Here is a 20,847-nt window from a genome sequence, read left to right as displayed (position 1 = left end):
CATAGGGGACAGCACAGCTGATGTAAGCTGACTGTAAAACACCTCTGGTAATACTGATTTGGATAGCCTAATGATCTTATATTTAAATGCGACTTATGTCCACTACTAATTTTATTCCATTTGAAGCGAAGATATTTATGCAAAATTACTTATAACTTATTTACCTAACGTGTCAGACACAGCAAATTCCAGATACAGATGGAAATGAAATTTCATCAGTGTTTCTGTGGATCCTTCAATGGACTGTAGGGACAGCTTGCAGTCTTCTCCACTATCCCTGCTATTCCCCTTCGGTGCTAGTAATCTGTGTGGGAGAAGTAGCAGGTCAGTGTTTGCCCCAAATTCCAGGGTAATCCGCAGGCGACTGCTCTTGTTCTGACTTCAGTGGTTTATAGTCAACTGCAGTACAAGTGCCTAAGCAAAATTTCTGGTATGTTAGTCTAATCTGCTGAGCTGGGTAAACATTCATTGTATTAAGATGTAGGACAGGAGACAACAATGAGAAGTCCCCAGGAATGATGTGACTCCTGCCATTGTTCATGTGTAGCTGTAGCAGAGATGCTATGAGAAGCAGTACACAGCAAGGAGAGAAACCTCTCTAATGACAGCACGGATGTGTTGGGCCTCTGTTGGGATTTGGCTTAGCCTTTTTGGGATTTACATAAAAATTCTTTTAATAATAAAATATTGGAAGAATCAGCTGCTGTTGCGTGTTATCCAGGAAAGGTTCTGGATGAGGAATACAGTAAAATACATGTAGAGTACTTCACAAGCCACTTGACAGATGTGCAAAATGCAGGTGCAACACAGCAGCCATATGGCAATGTACTACAACAGTGTGTGGCAATGTAAATAAAAATGAAAACAAATACTATGCTGTTCAATAAATATTTAATATAGACCAAATAGCCCCTATCACCCAGTTTTCCCAAGTGGTTTCTTGGCCTCTCCCTGTCTCAAATTATTGTGTCGTTTTACAGTGAACTGTAGCTGCCTTTCAGCCAGAGATATTTCAGTGGTAAATAAAGTGATTTTCTTTGATGGACAGAGAGAACTACAGGCATTAAAATCAGTAGAATTTTGGTTTTAATGCTTCAGGAGTAGGCCTAGTGGTTTTCAGTCCACTCTTTGAAAAATACTTTGTAAAATAAATACACAATCATTACAGTTATTTACATGAGGCTTAGAATAAATGAAATGACTGAATGTTATAATCTGTCCTCCTGCAAGCCATCCAACTCAGCAAGGCAAAGGCTTGATATTCAGATAAGGGTACTTTATTTTAGCTTACCCAGTAAAAATATTTGTATTAATTTTGTGTCATTGAGACTAGACCTGGAGTACCTGTGTCTGAGTAAGTGGAGGAAAAATGTAAAAATCATCTAATTGTACTCTTTACAAGTGCTTGTTATACATTCTCTAGAAATCCAAGCTCACCATGTCCACTCATTCTGCATAGTGCTCAGTCATTCAGATAGTGAGCACTATTTGGTGAGAGTTAAAATGATAAACGTGATGAAGGGAATATTTCTATGTCCTCTCAATCCATCCTCCAAATAAACTTTCTGAACCATCAGTTTTTGTCACCCAAGACCTTCTCACATCCATATTCATTTGACATGGTGTGTAGTAAGTAAATATCACCTGACATGAAAAAGTAAAGGGGAAAAATAATAAAATCAGCATTACTTAAGAAGATCAACTCTGGCCTGTTATAGGACTCAGGCAAAAGATGTCTTCGCTGCAGGTTCTGTTTATTGCCGCAGTGCCCATGTCTAATATAGTAATATTTTACCATGGAAACAGACTCATCTTTTTATTTCCCATCATAATCAGTGGTTGTTTGGTTGGCTTATCTGTAAAGCCTTTCTAGTCTTTATTTTTGGGTTATAATTGCATGTAGTCTTGGAAGTAAAACTTTTCCAGGACTGGAAAAGGAAAAAAAGTTAAAGAAAATTTAAAGAAATATTTCACCAAAATGGGGACTTTGCAATTAAGTGAGAAACAATACATGTCTTACTGAATGGCTTAAATTTAACCACATTTAGTAGAAAGACAAAAGAATGGCATTTCTGTATCTCTGAAATAGTAAAGTTTTGGAGATGAGAAATACCAAACGTATTTCTACAACTAATATTGTATGAATTGGTGAATGCTGTTGCAGAATGTAATAAATGCATTAACATTTTTCCTGTTATGTGATTATGATTATTTCCAGATATGTGTATGAAATCTCATGCCTGAAAATACAATTTCACAAGTATAAAACCAAGACTGTAAACCATTTTAATTTTGAAGGATGAAAGCTTGTTTTACAACATAAATTACACAGACTGCTACTGAGGGTAGCAAACATGCACCTATTTGCTTATGGCAGAAAAGCTAGGATTATTGCTTGTGATGTTAGCACGACACTCAAAAATTTTTAAGAAATACATTGTAAGCTAGCTATAGCCATGTGTTTGGCCCTGCTTGACGTACCAGAAGAATATAAAGTCTAAGGACCTTACCACTTCAGAGTTAAAACAAAATAGTTTTAGGATGCAAAATGGCAACCTCCAAGGAACATTAGCTAAAAAGTTCCATTTAATTTAGTTTTGTTAGGTCATGAACTTGCCTGTTATAATCAGCACAGAAATTTGTCTTTAAGCAGATTCTGAATGAAAGTTAAAAGAATGAAAAAGAAACAAATGCTTGTGGGTAACACCCAGCCAATGGTGTGGAGCAGTAGTAACAAGTAGTAAGCAGAGCAGAGATAGCCATGAGAGTAACGTGGCTGACGGATTTTGCAGCAGGTGAAACAGTGCAAACATGTAAAAATATAAATAGGCTAGAGGAACCGATGTATTTTATCCTTTGTCTTAAGGAATGAAAAATCCTTTTAATAGAGAAGACATTTTCAAATATTGAAAGTGTAACACCGATATAAGAAGTTGTAAAAGTGGAGGAAATTTCTAGGATTTATATTCTTTTCTAACAGAAGCGGAAACATAGAAAATTGTCTTTTGGAGAATGATGTCTTCAGCCTTCTTTATATCACTAAGAAAGTGTCCCGCTGAGCATTTAGATTGGAGACAGATCAAAATGCAGATGCTTTATTTGGTTACCTTAATAGCTTAATAGGCTTTACAGATTATTACTCTCACAAGCCTTTTTGAGCTTATAAAATCCTAATGTATTTGCTCTTCGAAATTATGAGCTCAGTCCCAAAAACTCTTACTTGCATGGGCACCTCAGTGAGTTGCCTGATTTAGTGTCAGTGATCTTTAAGGGTCTGCACAATCATCATCCTGTGCTTGCAAGAATACTGCAGCAGACAGGAAAGTGCAAGAAATTCCCAAGGGGATCCAATTACTCCATAAAACCATCATGTTCTACTCTACTTGGTCCCTTCCAATGGATTTTTGCCCCATTTGCGTTCATGCTGCAGCTAACCAAAAAGCAAATGGATTGTTATGTGGCACACATTAATTGAAAACATACTTATTTAAAACCTGTGGGTTTGGGTGACATTGGGGGTACAGAGGAGTTCTCACCTAGAGCATGCACGGCGAGGGGTTGGTTCTCCTGTAGGTGTGTCAGGCTACAAAGTCTGTTCAGCTGCATTTGAATTCAGAAAACCAGCCCCTCACAAGCAGGCATGAATATACTCAAAGAAAAATCTCCCCTAGTTTGCTGTGGCTTTCCCAGGGATTAAGCTAACACTGCCTCTATCCCCTGAACTGCCAGGTGCCCATCCCTTTGGGTATCATGAGGTTTTCTAGCCTTGCTTTTTGTTTTGCCTTGTGGTGTTGATCTTTTCCTGTTAGGCCAAGTCTCCTTGATCATATATGCTGAAATTAAGTCTGTCTTTATACTGGCATCCATGGTCCAAAATTGATGGTGATGGGACTTCTGCCATATGACTACATTTCAGGTGGGAGCTATTATAGCCCTGAAAACATCTACAGAGTTTCTTGAAAAAGTGTAGTGAAGTTACTTAAAATGAGTTACTTAAAAAAACTATGCACAAGTGGATGATTCCTCAGCATCCAGGGCTCTCTAGTTGGCAGGCTGCATTGTTTTTTTTTAACACTGACAACTGTCCGTCATTTATATATTTGTATAGGCTTTTCCTCCAGATGTTTTGTGCCTTCAGTGGTGTAGTTCAGGGAGGAGATAATGACCAACTATTGCTGTGAGCTTTTCTGGCCCAAGTAGCATAAATGTGTACATTTGAAGTGAACAGATAGGAGACATAATTGCATCTCTCCATGACACTTACTCAAAACTGAGCCTGTTTCATCTGCAGCAGACAAATGCACTGCTATCAGTGTTTTTTGTGAATAGTTCTGTTGATCTCTTGCAAAGAAGTGAGATTTGCACTGCATGGCATTTTCCACTCTGGTATTAAAAGTACTGTCAGATATTTCTGACCACAACAAAGGTCATATGTAACTTTTAGTTCTGAGGTAATTGACAGACCTTACAGAAAAACTGGCAGTTTTAAAGAAAAATGCAAGAGAAGGCAGTGCATATGTTAGTGGTATAGACCTTATCAAAATAAAAAGGAAAAAAAAATAGAGAGAGAAAGCAAGACTGAATCAGAAAGTGTTGTGGAAAAAAAAACACCCCACAATCAAATGGTCCTTCTTCAGAGAATATCAGTCTGAAGATCAGAATGTAAACAGACTGAAAATCCTGAATCAGACCTTTTCTGCATGAGATTCTGAAACCTTGTTCATTAAGTGTATGGGATTATTTCTGTTTAACATCCTAAAATTGTAATTATCTTTAAAGTACTTTAAAAAGGCATAGGAAAAGTTCATTTCTGTTCATTTGCAAGAGTAAGTCACCTACTACTTAAAGCTGAAGTTTCACTAAGAGGAATGTAAAAAACAGCAGCTATCAAGAAGCCGATACCTTCTACCAGTGATTTTTTCAAGGAACCCTTGATCTTGGTGCAGTCATTGCTGAAAATTTTTGCTGATACCTTGGGGAAGATAAATACAAAAATATGGGGTATAATGCGTAAGAAGAAGGTTTGCTTCTCACTGTATGCTAGACTAGGTCTTCCATGTGACCACACCACCACCCTCAGCCTTTTAATGCAGAAATGAAACTTGCTTTAACTTGTCTAATCCTAGTAAGTGGCTTATGTCAATCTATGTTTACAAGGTTGTCCTCACAAGGATAAAGCGGCAAAAATATCATTTTATAAATGAAACCAAGATACATCTCTGTGGTTTAGTTTCCTCCTGAAATCAGAAGAATTTGTAGATATTAGACACTAGGTATTTGTTTGCATAAAAGTTGTTATACAAATTTGGAGGAGGTAAATGACGTAGCAGATGAAATGCTTTTTATCATCGGCAAAAAGCAACGCGTAGAACTAGGATCACAGGGACAGATTTCTCTTCAGCTAATGAAAGACGGGAGCAAATGAATTAAGAAAAATTTAATGTATCTTTTCTAAAGAAGTCAAGCACACACACATTACAGTAAACTCTGAGGTCCTAAAGGACAGAAAACAAAGTGCAAAGATGATTCTAATTTTTGTTTCTGTTTAAGAGTTCACATTACGAGAGATAAAATGCCTGAAATAATTCAACAAAATAGTGCTCCAGTTCCCAGTAGGAGGAATTACATGAAAATTGATAATGAATGATGTGCTGCAAAGGCTTTAAATCACTCTGTTTCAATTCAATAGCAAGCAGGGTATTATTATAGGAAATCCATAGTGCAGTGATGACACTGAAGAAATTTGTCTTTCTAAATAAATTTTGTGTAAGTAGAATCAAAATTGCCACATCCCACTTTCACAACTCTGTGTGTAACAAAGCGATTGGGTAGTGTTTGTTTGGGACATTGCTACTCACAGTTCTTTGTTGTTCTGATTTATTTAATTGTCTTTAGGTATTGTCCTGGTTTGAGGTAAAACAGCACAATGACCGGTATAAGAGACGCAGTGTCTTTCTATTGTTCGCTTTTTCACAGTACTTTCATCGGGGACATATGAAAGTTCCTTTGTTGGGTTTGCTTTCATGGTGGGGCATAGTTAACTTCCTCCACAAATGTTTCATGGTCACTATGATTCTCCCACAAAAAGATGTAGTCTTAGATCTTGGGATTAATTTTCCATGTCAAGTCATAGGTGGAAAGATTTAGCCAACAGGTCTAGATTTCTCAGGAAGATTTCTGTCCCATGTTCCAAGAGCTAAATGACATCAATTCAGCACCATCCCCCAAAAAATCAATGGTTAGAATTCAGTCTTCCGCTGGGTCCGTGGCTGCTTCTTGGGCAGAAAAGAAAGGCTTTGTAAGACAGAGTTTCGAGGCTGTCAGTATATGCCCTTATTTAATAAGAGGGTAGATAAGTGAAAAGCACCCCTGCTTCTGTGGGTAGAACACTTCATGCTCACAAAAAAAAAAAAAAAAAAGAAAAAACACTTTCTGTGTTTTGGCTGCATTTTGTCTTTTTTAGTTTTGTATCTCTTGACTTGGTTTCATCCAAGTTCTCTGTGGTCTAAACCAAAGGATGAGCCTTTTCTGTATTAATACAATTGTAAATAGGGCTTGTACAGTTGTGTTAACTAACTTTTTTCCATCAGAGTAATAAATACTGTAGCTTTTCCACAGGACAGATAACAATCTGGAGAGCAGTTTTTCCAAAGGCTGTACAAAAACTTTCACCCAGTGCTGGCTTTTAGGGCCAAGGTCTTTGGGGAAATGATCAGTCGGTCCCCATGCAAATCTGTACTTTGCTTTTTCTCCAGCTGTCCCAGAGGACTGCTAGGCATTGGCAATTTTGCAATAGATTCTGTTAGTACACCAAAATCAGCTATCACCCGGGTCAGTTCTGCAGTCTTTTGTTTCACAGATGGCACTATTAATCCGTCAGACAGGAGCAGCTCGTGTTTATTCCCAACCTGAATGAGCTTTCAGCTAGAAATGAGACACGAAAGGGTTTGCATCCTGTTACAGTTCCTGCTTTGCCATCCTCTAATGAGCTCAGCGAGTAGTTTATAATGTTGTCCTTACTTGCCTGTGACTCTGAATGTGGTGGAGGCCAGGAGCAAAAGCAGTGAAGGGTGTGGAGGGAGGCAGAGCCACAGCGTGACTGCTCCGGTGTTGTGTAAAGCTGCTCACGAGTGTGGCCAGGCAGTCCTCTAGCTGGGGGAAGCAGTGGCACAACTCACCATAATTTGTCATAGCATTAAGGAAGCAACTTTAAACATGGCTATTACTGTGAGAGCTGACTAACATAGGTGGGACATGAATTTACTTAAGTGCTTTTTTTCCAAAAATATTGTGGCAGTTGGTATTGTTGGAGCAGTTGAACTCTCCAGATCGCCAGCCCAGTCTGGTCTTACTTGTCAGGGTAAGCAACTGGCTCGAGAGCCACCAGTTTTCTCAGCTGTGGTCGTTGCAGCATTGCGTGGCAGGGATATGTGACTTTAAACTATACCAAGGTCTCAAAATTTCTGCATCTGACTCTGTGCTGGGTGAGTCTCCAGGATGAGCTGGCAGAGTTCTGACAATCCGCAGGGTGGAGGAAAAGCCTGACTGTGACTGAAAAAATCCCTTGCCAGGCGAAGTCTGGGAGAAGGTGTGAAACAGGAGCACCTCCTACAGATGAACTTGGATAAAACCACAGCTTAATAAGCAGGCACTAACATCCAGAGAGGGATACTTTTCTATTTAGTAGCATATGATAGCTCCTGCTTTAGTGATTTTTATAGATGCAAATGCAGGAGAGGATCTGTTAGCCAGTAGACCCCTGAGGGTGGAAAACATTCGTATTTCAAAATGCATCTTTTATTTTCACTGTATTTTGCTTTATACGTAACAAATTATGAGACTGACACCTTGCATCAAAGTGCTGTGGAATAAATATCACGTCTTCCTGCAGGCTCGACCAGATCCTGCTCTCAATTCATTTAGTTTTGTGCTCATCCCATGAAATTAATTCACAGTGGTGTGAAATCAGACTTTGCGCCAGTTTTTTTTCTGTTCTTTTGATCTGTTGGTGGTTTTCCGTGCTGGTGTCCCCTGTACTTGTTATTGCTTTATTTATCAGGATTTTACCTGAAATTTCTTAATTTTTGTCATGTAATTGCTACATCTCTATGAAAAAGAATGAAAAGGTTTTGATAATTCAGATTTAACTAGAATATTGAAAAACATGAATGGTTTGAGAAGAGATTTCTATGACTGTGTATAAGGTAGTTCAGTTTGGAAATGGAACAGTTAACAGGAATTGGACAGTAGCAGTCCTAATGATTCTTTCATATTCAGTACACACAGTTTTGAATAAAAGGGAAAAAAAGGTTTGAATGTAAAAACCACTCTTCAGATATTGCCATAGACATCCACAGCAGGACTGCAGGACTACTATTTATGAAGCATATTAAAAATGTATATGCATAGAGATAGCTACAGTGAAATTGCCAGTAAACCAAACATGAGGCAGAGTAAGGGAGTTCTAATCTGTGTTTCTTCTCATTCTGGCCACACAGTGTTTTACAAATAGAAAGGTGGTATTTCAAGAATCAAATAATTTGTTCTCTCTGCCTCCCTTGGTCAGCATTGTAAGCAGAAAAACTGGTTAACATAAAAGACGATGTATAAAACGCAATATAATAAAAAGTCTCTTAAGTTCATAAAGTCCTGATAGAAGCTTCGCAAACTCTCACATGAGAGAACCATATTTACTGACAATTTAGCCTGATAGAGGCTGCAGTTCAAGTTCGAAGTTCAAGTGAATATTGTGAAGAGAATCATGTGTGCAGTGTTTACTGAAGTTTTTACATGCTTGCAGAATGATTGCAGGGTCATGTCGAAACAGAAATGTGTAGATTCATAGCAATGGGAATTTTCTATAGAACCATAAACTAGTTTATGGATTACTTCCAGAGAGCTTAAGACTGCAAAACGCATAATGATTTCTGGCTTACCTTACCTTACAGTTTTCTTTATATGACTAATTATTGTTGTATTAATGTTTAAAAGTTATATTAAAGGTTTATCCTAGGGAACTAGGTTATTCCCTCTTGGAACAACCAGATTTTTGTAGTTCCAGCAGTATGTGCATTACCTGAAAACAGGGATTTACATTGGGATGTCACTAAAGCCAAAAACATGCCAACCTAGAACATAGCCACAGGAACTCAAGTTTGGCTATTAAATAATCAGCAAGTATTTATACTGAGGGTCAGAAAAATATTCTTATTTGTTTTAGTGGAATTTACACCCAGTATGTTTCATTATGAGGGCCCAGCGTTGCTATGCAAGTCCAAGTATCCCCTCTGTCACTCTGACTTCACTTAATGCGAGAACGTTGTTTTTGTTAAAGGCTTCCCCCGATCCTTCCATTTCTTGGACCTTTTACACTGGAGAAAGCCTAGCGGAGCTGCACGATATTGGAGCCGGTGGGGTATAACAGCACTGCCCTTGGTAAACGCAGATAGTGATGATCACACTTGTTAGTGCAAGCGGAGAGCTGAAACAGTAGGAGAATCCATCTCAGATAGAGATGTGCCAGTTCCTGGTACAGAGGTATTCATGGTGGACTGCATTTCCATGTGCATTGTGTGATGTGCCTGCCGAAGACCAAGGAGAAAAAAAAAGCAGCAGTAAAGTCCAGGACATGATGAAAGAAGCACAGGTTCTGGGAGAAAAGTCCTAAGAAGAAAAGATAGAGGCAAACTAAGCATTTGGGGAGCAACTGTTGGCTAAAAGGAGGCTTACTGCTGGGGTTAATGGCATGGTCTCCTGCTTGTGACTCCTGCGGTGCTTACTGAAACCAGACTTCAAGTTTTTTTGTAGTGGAATGGGATTATGTAAAAGATGGATGGAGTTACTAATTGAAAGACCTTGCAGATTGTGATTTTGGCTGGTGTCCAAAATAACGTATCTCAGCAAAAGTCTCTGAGAAATTTCATGATTTGCAAGGAAGCTTACCTGGCGGCTTGGAGGTAAAGAAATGCTTTTGTCCTAGGCTGTAAATGGGAAAGGGAGGTGGAAAGCAGACATGAGCCTGAGCTAGAGCCACTAGCTGCTTCAGCTGCCACCCTCACTACTTCACCATGAACTCCCTCGTGCTTTCTTGTAGCTATGGTCTCCTACTATGCCATTCCATGATTCAGTCCTCCCTAACTCCAGAGCATCTGTTTCCCCTAATACCTTATTCTTTTTGATCACAGTGGGAGTTCTGGTTCACCTTTAATATTAGGAAGCTGTTCTGGGAGGACCAGGCTTTGCAGAGGAGAGCAGCAGAGCCACTGCTTCTACATTACGTGTGGCAATGGGTTACCTGCAGGCATCTGGTTCATAGCTTCAGAAACAAATGAATAGCATGAAAGGCAGTGTGAAATAGAGTGATGAAGGAAGGCAAGCACAAAGATGTTCTGTCTATCCTTTGCTATGCCATGTAGGACATAATTCTCCAAATGAGGTATCCAAACACTTGAAAGCCAAAACGGGGGATGTCTGGTTTAAGTTCTTAATGTTGTAACTCTGCATTTAGAAACGATGCCATTCAGGTCTTCCGGCCTTGTTTTCATCTCTTGGCTGCAAAGGAGTTAAAAGTAACCTACCACGTGCATGCTGCAGATTCTCCAGAACACATGCCTGGTGGTCTCCAGAATCCGAGCATACAGCGATGCACTTGATTTCAGAGCCACAGATCTCTTTCATCTGAATGCAAAACATTGTAGAAAAATAGTTAAAAGGCAGGAGGAATCAGGGTAAGACAGGAGTTGATGTGGTCCATTTATTCTTCACCTAATGTGAAGAAAACAATTTGTTTTGCTTCATGGTTGCAGATGAAATTTGCAAATTTGGACTTGCTTTCTGTCCACAGCTCTATCAGGCTCACCGGCAGTACAGTGCTGGTGTCTTACCTATCTTATCTGTAAGATTTGTTTTCTCTTTCTCCTTAACAGTTTTCCTCCCTACCATTTCTTACACCCTCACTAAGTATTAGACAAACTATTAGATAGCATTTGCATGTTTCAGGTGATCAGAAAGACCTAGGAGGCAGTGGTGAAAATAGCTGCGAACCGTTATCTGAAGGATTAATATGGAGGCAGATGCTATTCAATGTCAGTTATAAAGACAGTGAGCCTGAAATACTCTTGAGTCAAATATGCAAAATTAAGGTGTTTGCTTTTAGCAATACTTTGGTTTGCCTCAGGCTTAATGTCTAGTTTCACATTTTAAAACCAAGGAAGCATAATATAATCCAGTTAGGGACTGAATTAAAAAATAAATCAACATGTTTTCATTGTTTTTCCTTTTACAATGCTGAAGGTTCAGTGTAATGTCCTATTGGATGTAAAAAGTACAAGTGTTTTGTATGCTTTGATTGCATTGATTGTCACATAATCTTACGAACCCATAGTCTCAGACGTGTTAGAGACATAAATAGTCCAAAAATAAAATTAAAAAAAATTGAAGGTTGTTAGCTAACAAAACATTGCAAGACATACATATTGATCCTTTATCTATAGTTAGTGGAGATGCTGCACTCAGAGAAATTCTGCTTTGTAGCTTACTGTGCTGAACATGTATGCTGTGCTCAGTAGAAGATGCAAAATCCAAAGAGCACAGTTAATTGCTGAAGAGAAGGTAGTCGTATCTGGTAACCTGCCCCTGGAGCAATAAAACCCCTCTTCATCACAACGAAGTTCTTTACAAACAGTGTCTCTAATCCTAGTTTACAGATGGAGAAAATGGGGAACGGAAGCCAACTGCTAGATTTTGTCTATTAGGTTGGTGTAAAACTGACACCTAGAGCCCTGCAGCCTGGAGCTGGCAGTGTGCTCCCAGTGAATGAGGATTTTACGTTTTGAAGCACAGTTGTTTGAAATATTTGTCCCTTATGCATCATCCTAACTGTTTTGCTGATGCTTCCCTTTCTCCCTGCTCCCACTTTTTTAAAATGTGTGAGGTAGACGACTTGTTATTACTCTCTTATGGAAAAGGTAGTCCCACAGGATAGATGCAGCATGCCAAGGCTTTCCCTTAGTCTCATTTAAGGGCCACCTTTCTATCTTCTATTCTCTGTCCCTTTCCGCCATGGTGGGAAACATCAACCATTAGCAATGCTCAAGCTAGCTTTCTTAATATTGTTCATTATTTTATATGCCCCTCTCACATTTGATTACATTCTTCTTGCAGCAGTCGCTGTCCTGAGAGCTAGATCTGGGTGAGTTTCTGCCAGCTGACAATAAAGTCAGCAGAGATCCTGGTGACAAAAAGTCACCTAAAGGGGAAAGGCAGCTGTGAAATAAGAGAGAGGGGCAAGCAGAGCTTGGTGGAAAGTGGACATGACCAACGCAGCTGAGGATGCACTGATTCAGCATTTCCTCCCTACCAGCTGTGCAGGCTGGGTTCTTCTTCTCTGCCGCTGGAGCTGCCCACATCCTTCAGGATCTCCAGGGTGATGGAGGCGGAAAAGCAGTGAAACTGCAGCCTTTTTGCCCATGTGATGAATCCTCTGCAATGCACAGCCAACTTAAAGCAATGAGATTTATTCGGCAATTGCTGCAAATCAGCATAGCATCAGCAAGCACTAAGATTTGTCGAACACTTTCCTCTCTGGGAATTATTTTCACTGCTTATAAGGCAAACTCTAAAACCTCCAGAATCTGTAGCAGATCCTTTGTGTATTTAGGTAAGCAGAGGTCCTAAGAAATGCTTTTTTGCTGGCTTCTTACTAAGCCGTTCATGTTGGATTGAGTTGTAAGAAATGAAGAGCAGGCATTTCCTCTGTCAGTATTCTCTGTGGTGTAGTTGGAGTTCCGCTGAAAACCCCTCCCAGCCCCCTGTCCAGAATTTGCAGCTTGTTTCATGGGTGACTTTAATTCAGACATTTTTTAGATTTTGAGAACTTAATCTTGGAACATTCAATAATGCTTTCCCATATAATATTGTTGATGAAGTAGCAGCATATTAAATGCTTTAAATCCAGGTATTTTAAAGCTAGCCACATAAATCCATACTGAAGTACTTAAACTGTCACTTGTGAACAAATGTTTTGTGTTCATGAGTATCTAATGACGGCTCTAAGTACCTAGCATCAGTTTTTATTTTGTTTTGCTTTGGGTTTTTTTTAAAGATTCCTTTGTCCCCCTGAAAGTTGCATAGACATACAGAGCTATGGTGATAATTTATATAATTTAAAAAATAGCAAAAGGTGACTTCATTGACAAGTCTTGAAATGAGGATAAGAGGACAACTTAAAGCTGCGTAATTACTTCTGACATTAAGGTGATTAAAACCTCATAAACTCTTAAAGCTTGAGCTATTACATTGCCATCCTAAGCCAAAGATACCTGACTTTAAGCAAGTTCAGAGAAGGTAAGAGACATGGGGCAGTCTCTGACTTTCTTACACATGTTGAATAACTAAATATCGTATGGTTTGTCCTACAGGCTGGCTGAAAGAGTCCTATTTCGTGTAATGGTATGCATAAAAATCGGGAATTAAATCAGTTGATCTAACATTAACACGTGATTGAGCAACCAATGCCTTAAACCATCCATTTGTCACTGCTCAGATCAGCTAAGATGCACCTCTTCTAGACATTTATGAGGATTCACTATGTGTATGCACATTGGGTAATTGTGTGAACAGATTGGCATAAAAGAGTCAATGGATCTGACTGAACAAAGCCATTTTGCTTTGCCCAAGGCTACAACTTTCACACTAGGTGCATGTAAGCAAGCAGTTGTAAATGCAGCCAGGTATCCCAGTTTGATGATCCAGCTCAATGTCTTTGAAAGTTCAAGCTTAATTTAATAAATTCTTCCCCTTTTGACGAGCGTGTCCTGAGAAGGGCTACAAAGCTGGTGAGGGGTCTGGAGGACAAGCCTTATGAGGAACGACTGAGGGAACTGGGGTTGTTTACCCTGGAGAAGAGGAGGCTGAGGGGAGACCTTATCACCCTCTACCACTACCTGAAAGGAGGTTGTAGAGAGGTGGGGGCTGACGTTTTCTCCCTGGTGAAAAGTGATAGGATGAGGGGAAATGGATTCAAGTTATGTCGGGGGAGGTTTAGACCGGATATTAGGAAACATTTTTTCACTAAAAGTGTTATTAGACATTGGAATAGGCTGCCCAGGGAGGTGGTGGATTTGCTATCCCTGAAGGTGTTTAAAAAAAAGGTACATGTGGTGCTTAGGGACATGGTTTAGAGGTGGCTTTGTCAGGGTAGGTTGATGGTTGGACTTGATCTTAAAGGTTCCTTCCAACCCTAGCGATTCTATGATTCTCCTACTGAGTAAAGTGAGCTTACAGCCTCAATTTAATTTTGGATATGGTTCTTGTGAATTGTGTTTATTTTATCCAGCAATACAGAAGTCTGCTTCTTTAGGTGGAATTCCCGATTTTACTTTACTTTTAGGAAAGAGAAAGGAAGGAAAAAGGCAGGCAAAGTGAAAGGGAATGTTAGTTTATTGTTCTACAGTGCGTTTATTAAAGCTTTTTCCTCCTCTGTTTTAAGTCCAAGGTTCTGTAGCCCATGCTAGTTCACAATCTGGATTCAGGTAATGATCTACTGACCAGTAATACGTAAGTTAAAATCCTTACCATCAGTTTACTATAGCTTAAATACAGAAATATTGCCCTACAGCCACTTGCAGCCTTTCTACATAATGAATCTAGAGAGTGGGGCAGTGAGGTGTGTCCCCTTCGGTTGGTGAGCTGTACTGGCCCCATTGCGGCACCTGACAGAGCTTCCGTAGACTGTGATGGTCAACTTTTAATTCCATGGATATCTAGAAGAATTTTAGTGTAAGTATATTGAGACCACTGGGACATGCACTTTTCAGCTTCCTGCCAATCGTATAAAGCCTAACCATCCAGTAGGCAAGGGTTATAACATTGGATTGTTTGGGGATATTCGCAGAAAGGAGGTCTAAGGGATTCTAATTTGGTAAAATCCAAAGATGTACATATTAAGAGAACTAGCTAAAATAATACCTTACTTCATTTTTTTGTTCCTTTACTGAGCTTATTAGGCTTATTTCTGAAACCTGTCTAGCTGAGTTTGTTGCTTTGGACTTTAGTTATGCATTAACCTAGTTTATGATATCATTTCAAATAAATGCAGAACAGTTTTCTTCCAAGTACATTACCAGCACTCCTTAGGATACCGATTTTTAGAAATGATCTAGAGCCTCTTAAGTTAACTAGATTGAATTCAGTGGCTGTCTTTGAAATGCACCTCTTTTGTCCGCAGTTCAGCCTAACAAAAAATCCACAGACCTTAAGTGTAAGTGTCTTGCAAAGATTAGAGATCACTGTGCACCAAGAAAACTATCACCTGTAATTTACTTCAGGGCTGACAAGAAGTGACTCACTGATAGGTATAAAATTGCCAAGTTCAGAGCCGCTTTTGAAAACAGGCGTAAGAGAGAGTAGCAGAAGTCCTTCACTATAAAACGTCTTGAGGCACTTTAGCAAGGCCCTATCTGGGCTCATACTCTGCCGTAATTAGAGACACCATGCTGCATTCAGCACCATGCTGCCAGCCACAAAACACCATGAACTTTCATTATTCCCATAGCTGATTAAAAAAAAAAAAAAGCTTTTTAGCTATGCTTTTCTTATGTTAGGAGAAGGGGGTGGGCAGTGCAGTTCGCTAATTGTTTCAGGCTATTGAACCTGTAACATGGAAACTTCAACGAGAGCAGCAACTGCTGGAGCTGCCGGCAGTCAGCTCTCTGATTCTGGTTTTGGAATACACTGTCTAATAGATGACTCTAGTTACTAGCCATCTTTTATTAACAAGAATATTCAGTATCAAATACCCATAGCTTTTTATAGATTCTGCTCCTCATTTGACTGTCATGATGCCCTTTATTTTAAAGGAAAGCATGAGGAGATGTGCCAAGTAGTTAGCGAGGCGTCTTCTCTTGCATGAATTACTTCTCAAGAGCACACATTCCCAAACAAGGCAAGGAAGATGTCAGGCTTGATCACTGATGGACTTACATCACTAGGAAAAATACATGTGTGAAAAGCATACTACAGGCCATTTCTTCATAGCAAATAGACTTTTGGTTTTTATTCTTCCTGAATTAAAATCTGTTGGGACTTTTAGCACAGGTGGAGGAAACTTGACTACATGATCACCGATAGAGGCAGGAGTATGGACAAACTCCTACATCCTGCCATGGCATACAGGAGAATCAACAAATATTTTGGTGAATTCTTTAAAAAAAAAATAGTGAGCTGTCTCATGTTTAATCTTTTTATAATTCTAATTAAAACATAATAAGGGTTCATGCCCCAGGTACTTTTGAATAAGAGAGTATACTAGAATGCATTGTTTTCATTTTGCAGAACTATAATAAATTCGTGGTTTTAAGGAAATTATAACATGCAATTGCAAAAGATATTTTTTTTTACTAGTAATTACTTTGGAAATATATGTAATGCACAGTTGACATGAAATTTTCACCTCTTTTTGATCCTGAGGGAACTCATATGCAACAGTTGCCATGATTTAAGAGGAAACTTACCTTTACAGCAAATGTGTCTTTTCTTTAAACAAATCACTGTTGAGTATGTCCAAAAATATAGTATTCACTACTAGTGCAAAGAAACACAACCATTTTAACCTTGGACCAGGTTTTAAGTGTTGCCTTAAATTAAAAGGTTGTATAAAATGTCTGAATACTAGATGTCTCTACAAGGGAAAAATGGTACTTCAAAGTACTTTGCCATACAGTGTGTGATATCCAAATTACATAGCAATGAACATGTAAATGCAAAACTCACTGTAAACAAAGGAAAAATAGTTTAATTTGCCATCCTAATAGGGAAAAAATGTCATCAAATATAAACAACACCACCACAACTCAATGTTTCACTGCCATAGTTCAAAACACTTTTAAGGTGTTATTATTGTTAATCCCAGAGATTTTCCAGGCATTATAAGTACTTAATATCACCAAAATGTCAAACCATTCTTTACATTCCTGTTTTTAAAACTGAGGAGGCATTGCTGCCTTAAAATTCTATTTATATTCCAGTCTTGAACATTTCTTCTAGGATGTAACTTGACTGGCAAGTTAAGCTCAGAAACAATTGCATTACTAATCATGTGTGGAAAAAACAATTTAAAAAATCTGTTTCACGGTGTTATATCCCATTCTGTACTGACAAAAAATTAAATTATTTCAGATGTGGTTTTCACTTTTCTTTTATTTCCTTAATGTGCATGCAAAATGTATTTTATTATTCTTTCTTTTTATGACATAATTATCCTCTACAAATTCAATTATATGGTAAAAAATTATCATCTAGTTGTTTTATACATTCATGCAGCTTCATTGCATTCCCTTCCAAGTAAATGACTGTGTTCCCTTCAACATGATTTTGTTCTTTTAGGAATGCTCTCATATTAAGCCTAGTGCATGCTCAGTATTCTCGAGGCATGTTGAATGCATTCAACTCCTCTTGGCTGTAAGAAAAATTACATTCTTCAGCCCTTTGTTGGGTAGAACATGAAAAATTACTCCGTTTTATCAGTTATATATTCTCATGTCTTTCAATGTTAAAATTAAGAAACAAATTTCCTATCTTCAAAAGTTCAAACTCTCAAATAGTAATTTTTCAAACTTTAATAAAAGTTCCAGTTCTGAACTCTCATTCCCATCTCACAAACTTTACTTCTGTAAGTATACCCACTGATCTTTAGGACTTTACTGCCCTAAATCGTTTCTTTGGAGACAATAACTTTTCCTGGCTTGTCTGTTTTGCTTTCTTGCAAATTTTGCTGCAAGAAAAATTTTCCCTCCCGTGAGTGTCTCAAAGTATGCACAGAAATGTGTGTGTGGACTTGTATCTGAAAGAGCATGTGTATGTATACTCTCTCTATATAAGTATATATGCATTATACAAAAATTTTCTAAGATGCATCCACTGTTTCAATGACATTTCAGAACACAGATTTTGTATTTTCTTTTTCTTTTGTTTTCTTTCCACTGTGTTAACCATTCTGTCCATGATGGTGGTCTTCAATAGTGGCATAAAACTACTTTTTTCTAACCTTTTCTCATACAAGGGCAGTCAAATTTCAGAGGAGGCAGGTAGTTCCTTTATCAGAACAGATCTTTCCTTCATTATCTCTTCTTGAAGTTGATATGCACAGCTGAGGGGGTACATTTTTGACAAAGACTTCAGTTCTGGTTGTTCTTTTACTTATTAATGAACAGAAGGGATCTTCTCTGTTATCAGTGTTTGCTCATAACTGCTTGCCTTCCACTTAACCTTCACTAACTCAAAAAGCATGTCCTGAAAGTTGGTGTTGATGTGTATCCAAAAACTGGGTTTCACTGCACTAGGGAGATTTTTCCGTAGAACAATTGCGACATAATTTGTTTTCTATGTAACGCACTGTCGTGGTTTAGCCCCAGCCAGCAACTAAGACCACGCAGCTGCTCGCTTACTGCGTTCCCCCACCAAGTAGGGGACGGAGAAGAGAAAGAAAAAGGAGGGGAAAAAAACCAACCAAACAAAAAAGGGCCAACTTGTAGGTTGAGGTAGAGACAGCTTTACAGAACAGTAATGGAAGAGGATGATAATAATACTAGTAATAGTAACAACAACAATACTATAACAGCAACATTAATAATATTAATAACAGTAAAAGAATATACAAACTAAATTGATGCAACACAAGTTGTTTTCATCACCCGATGATCGGTTGCCCATCCCGTCCCAAGCAGCAATCACGGGTTCCAGCTCCCCTGGCCAAACCCCATTTATACACTGAGCATGACATCTGTGCTATGGAATATTCCATTGGCCAGATTGTCCTGTCTATGCACTCTCTCGGTTTCTATGGGAAGCTGAAAAGGTCCTTAACTAATATAAACATCACTTAGCAACAACTAAAACAGTATGTTTTATCAGCATTATTCTCGTCCTAAATCCAAAACACAGTAGGTACGAGAAAGAAAATGATTTCTATCCCAGCTGAAAGCAGAACTTGGACTGAACACGAGGCTTGAGATGGAGGAAATTATTTATATGCCAGCTTGTGAGGAAGAGGTTATGATCAAATAAGAATGAATGTGAGACAGCTGGAGTTTCATATTTCGTGTATTCTAGTGTTAACTTTGCTTCCTTGGGATAAGCAGAATCACTAGAAAAATAACATGACTTTATCACACAACTTTTAAGATCTCATGGAAACAAATTCCATGGCAAAAGTTCTACGTTCCCATTTAACACAAGTGTTAATTCTGTTAAAGAAACAAGCAAACCTCGGGACTACCAATTAAATACAAAATTTTGCCTTTGCTTGTTTTCAGTGCAAATTCTGTTCTCCCTCAGAAGCGTCTCCTGGTGATGTGCTCTGCTGCTTTTGTCCTAGAGATAGGACCACAAGTCATCTCCAGGCTACACCACTTACTTGAAAGCATTAATTGCCTTTAAAATCTATTCAGAGTCTCATTCGCCTTCATGGCAGAGCAGTATGTGCCATGTTGTGTGCCCTTAACTCGAGCTGCCAGTTTGGGCTAAATGGCCATTTGCTGGAAGTGGTTAAAATGAAACACCTTTTTTTCGTTTCCTTGCTAGTTCTTTCCTGCAAAATACCCAGGTAATATTACTGCTTTGTAGGCTTTCCTTTGAACAGTTGGTCACTCCTGAGTTTCTTATCGCTTTTAGTTTTTCAGTCCTCACTGTCTCAGACTGGTTGACATACAGGCAGTTTGCCTCCCTGCGTAATTTGTATGAAGTGAACATCGTGATCTGCAGCCCAGCTGCTGTGTGCCAGGCCCTGAAATGACAACAGTTCCTGTCCAAGAAACTGACAAGAATAAAAGATTCCTGCAACATTGCAGCATGAATTTACTCTGATTTACTTGATCACTAGGATTATTTAGTTGGGGTGGTTCAAAAACCTATCACAACAGTATTCATAGGATCAGACGTGTGGTGTTTTACTGCCTTTCCATTCTATGTATGCTCCAACTGACACTTCTTTTTGTTCTTTTTCCCATTCATGCAGTCACCTAATGCTGGCGACAAGGATGACCAAACACTGACGGTAGGCAGCAGTTAGTATATGTCTGAGCATTTATTTCTCAGGAGGGTGGTGAGACAAGCCTTGCATTGGTTTGACACACATCAGAGTTTTTCTAAATTATTGGGGTTTCTTTCCCCCTCCTATGCTGCTATAAAATTTAAATAATTTATTTTCAAAGATAAAGCGATGAATTAATTTTCTCATTCAGGTTCTATCTATTTGTATGACACCAAAGATTAATCCATGTACCATGTATTATTGCAAAACACTATTTTCTTCAGGGTTGTTTTTTCCCTATAATTGGATTTCAGGGTCTTATTAGTCAGCAGTCTGTTGGCTTTGATTATTCTTTTTATCGAAACAAACATCCACAAAGCCATCCACAAAGGAGTCTTACTCTATGGGATATATTAAATGCATTGATTATTGTACTAAACAATGGCATGGGGAAAAGAACCTCAGGATATATTTTAAATTTCTTTAAAAGCATTTTAAAGATGCTTGTGTGTGAGCTCTGTTGCTGTAGATGTCTGCACTGCCCTACCTCACTTGCAATCTGTTTTTGCAATCAGTACTTAATGGATTGAACCAAAGCGAGGAGTATGTTTCACTCTGACTGAGCTTTAGGTTTTTGCCATTTAAAAAGGGTACCCTCTGCCCCTTTTCTACATAATATTGATGATACACTTATTTGCAAGGTACCCAGGCAATGAAAACCAGTACTTACTTCAGGGATTGAACCACAAGGTTCTGCAAAGAAACAGATTATGAATTGTTCCTGATGCAAGTATGAGGTTTTTATTTTCTTAACTTTTTAA

The 20,847-nt window shown here is 38.7% G+C and overlaps 1 protein-coding gene across 1 annotated transcript in view; it reads left to right on the top strand.

Moving 5' to 3' along the window:
• Nucleotides 1-20,847, top strand: part of SLC24A2 (solute carrier family 24 (sodium/potassium/calcium exchanger), member 2) — a 104,291-nt gene that overhangs the window by 36,866 nt on the left and 46,578 nt on the right. The window contains exon 2 of the mRNA XM_009891506.1: nt 20,012-20,050. Within this exon, the coding sequence (XP_009889808.1) occupies nt 20,012-20,050 (39 nt within the window). The remainder of the gene's footprint in view (nt 1-20,011; nt 20,051-20,847) is intronic.

This window comes from Charadrius vociferus, unplaced genomic scaffold (genome assembly GCF_000708025.1).
Source record: "Charadrius vociferus isolate BGI_N301 unplaced genomic scaffold, ASM70802v2 scaffold198, whole genome shotgun sequence".
Lineage (NCBI taxonomy): Eukaryota > Metazoa > Chordata > Aves > Charadriiformes > Charadriidae > Charadrius > Charadrius vociferus.
The sequence above is the reverse complement of the archived record's forward strand: the minus strand, read 5'-3'. Positions and strand labels throughout refer to the sequence as shown.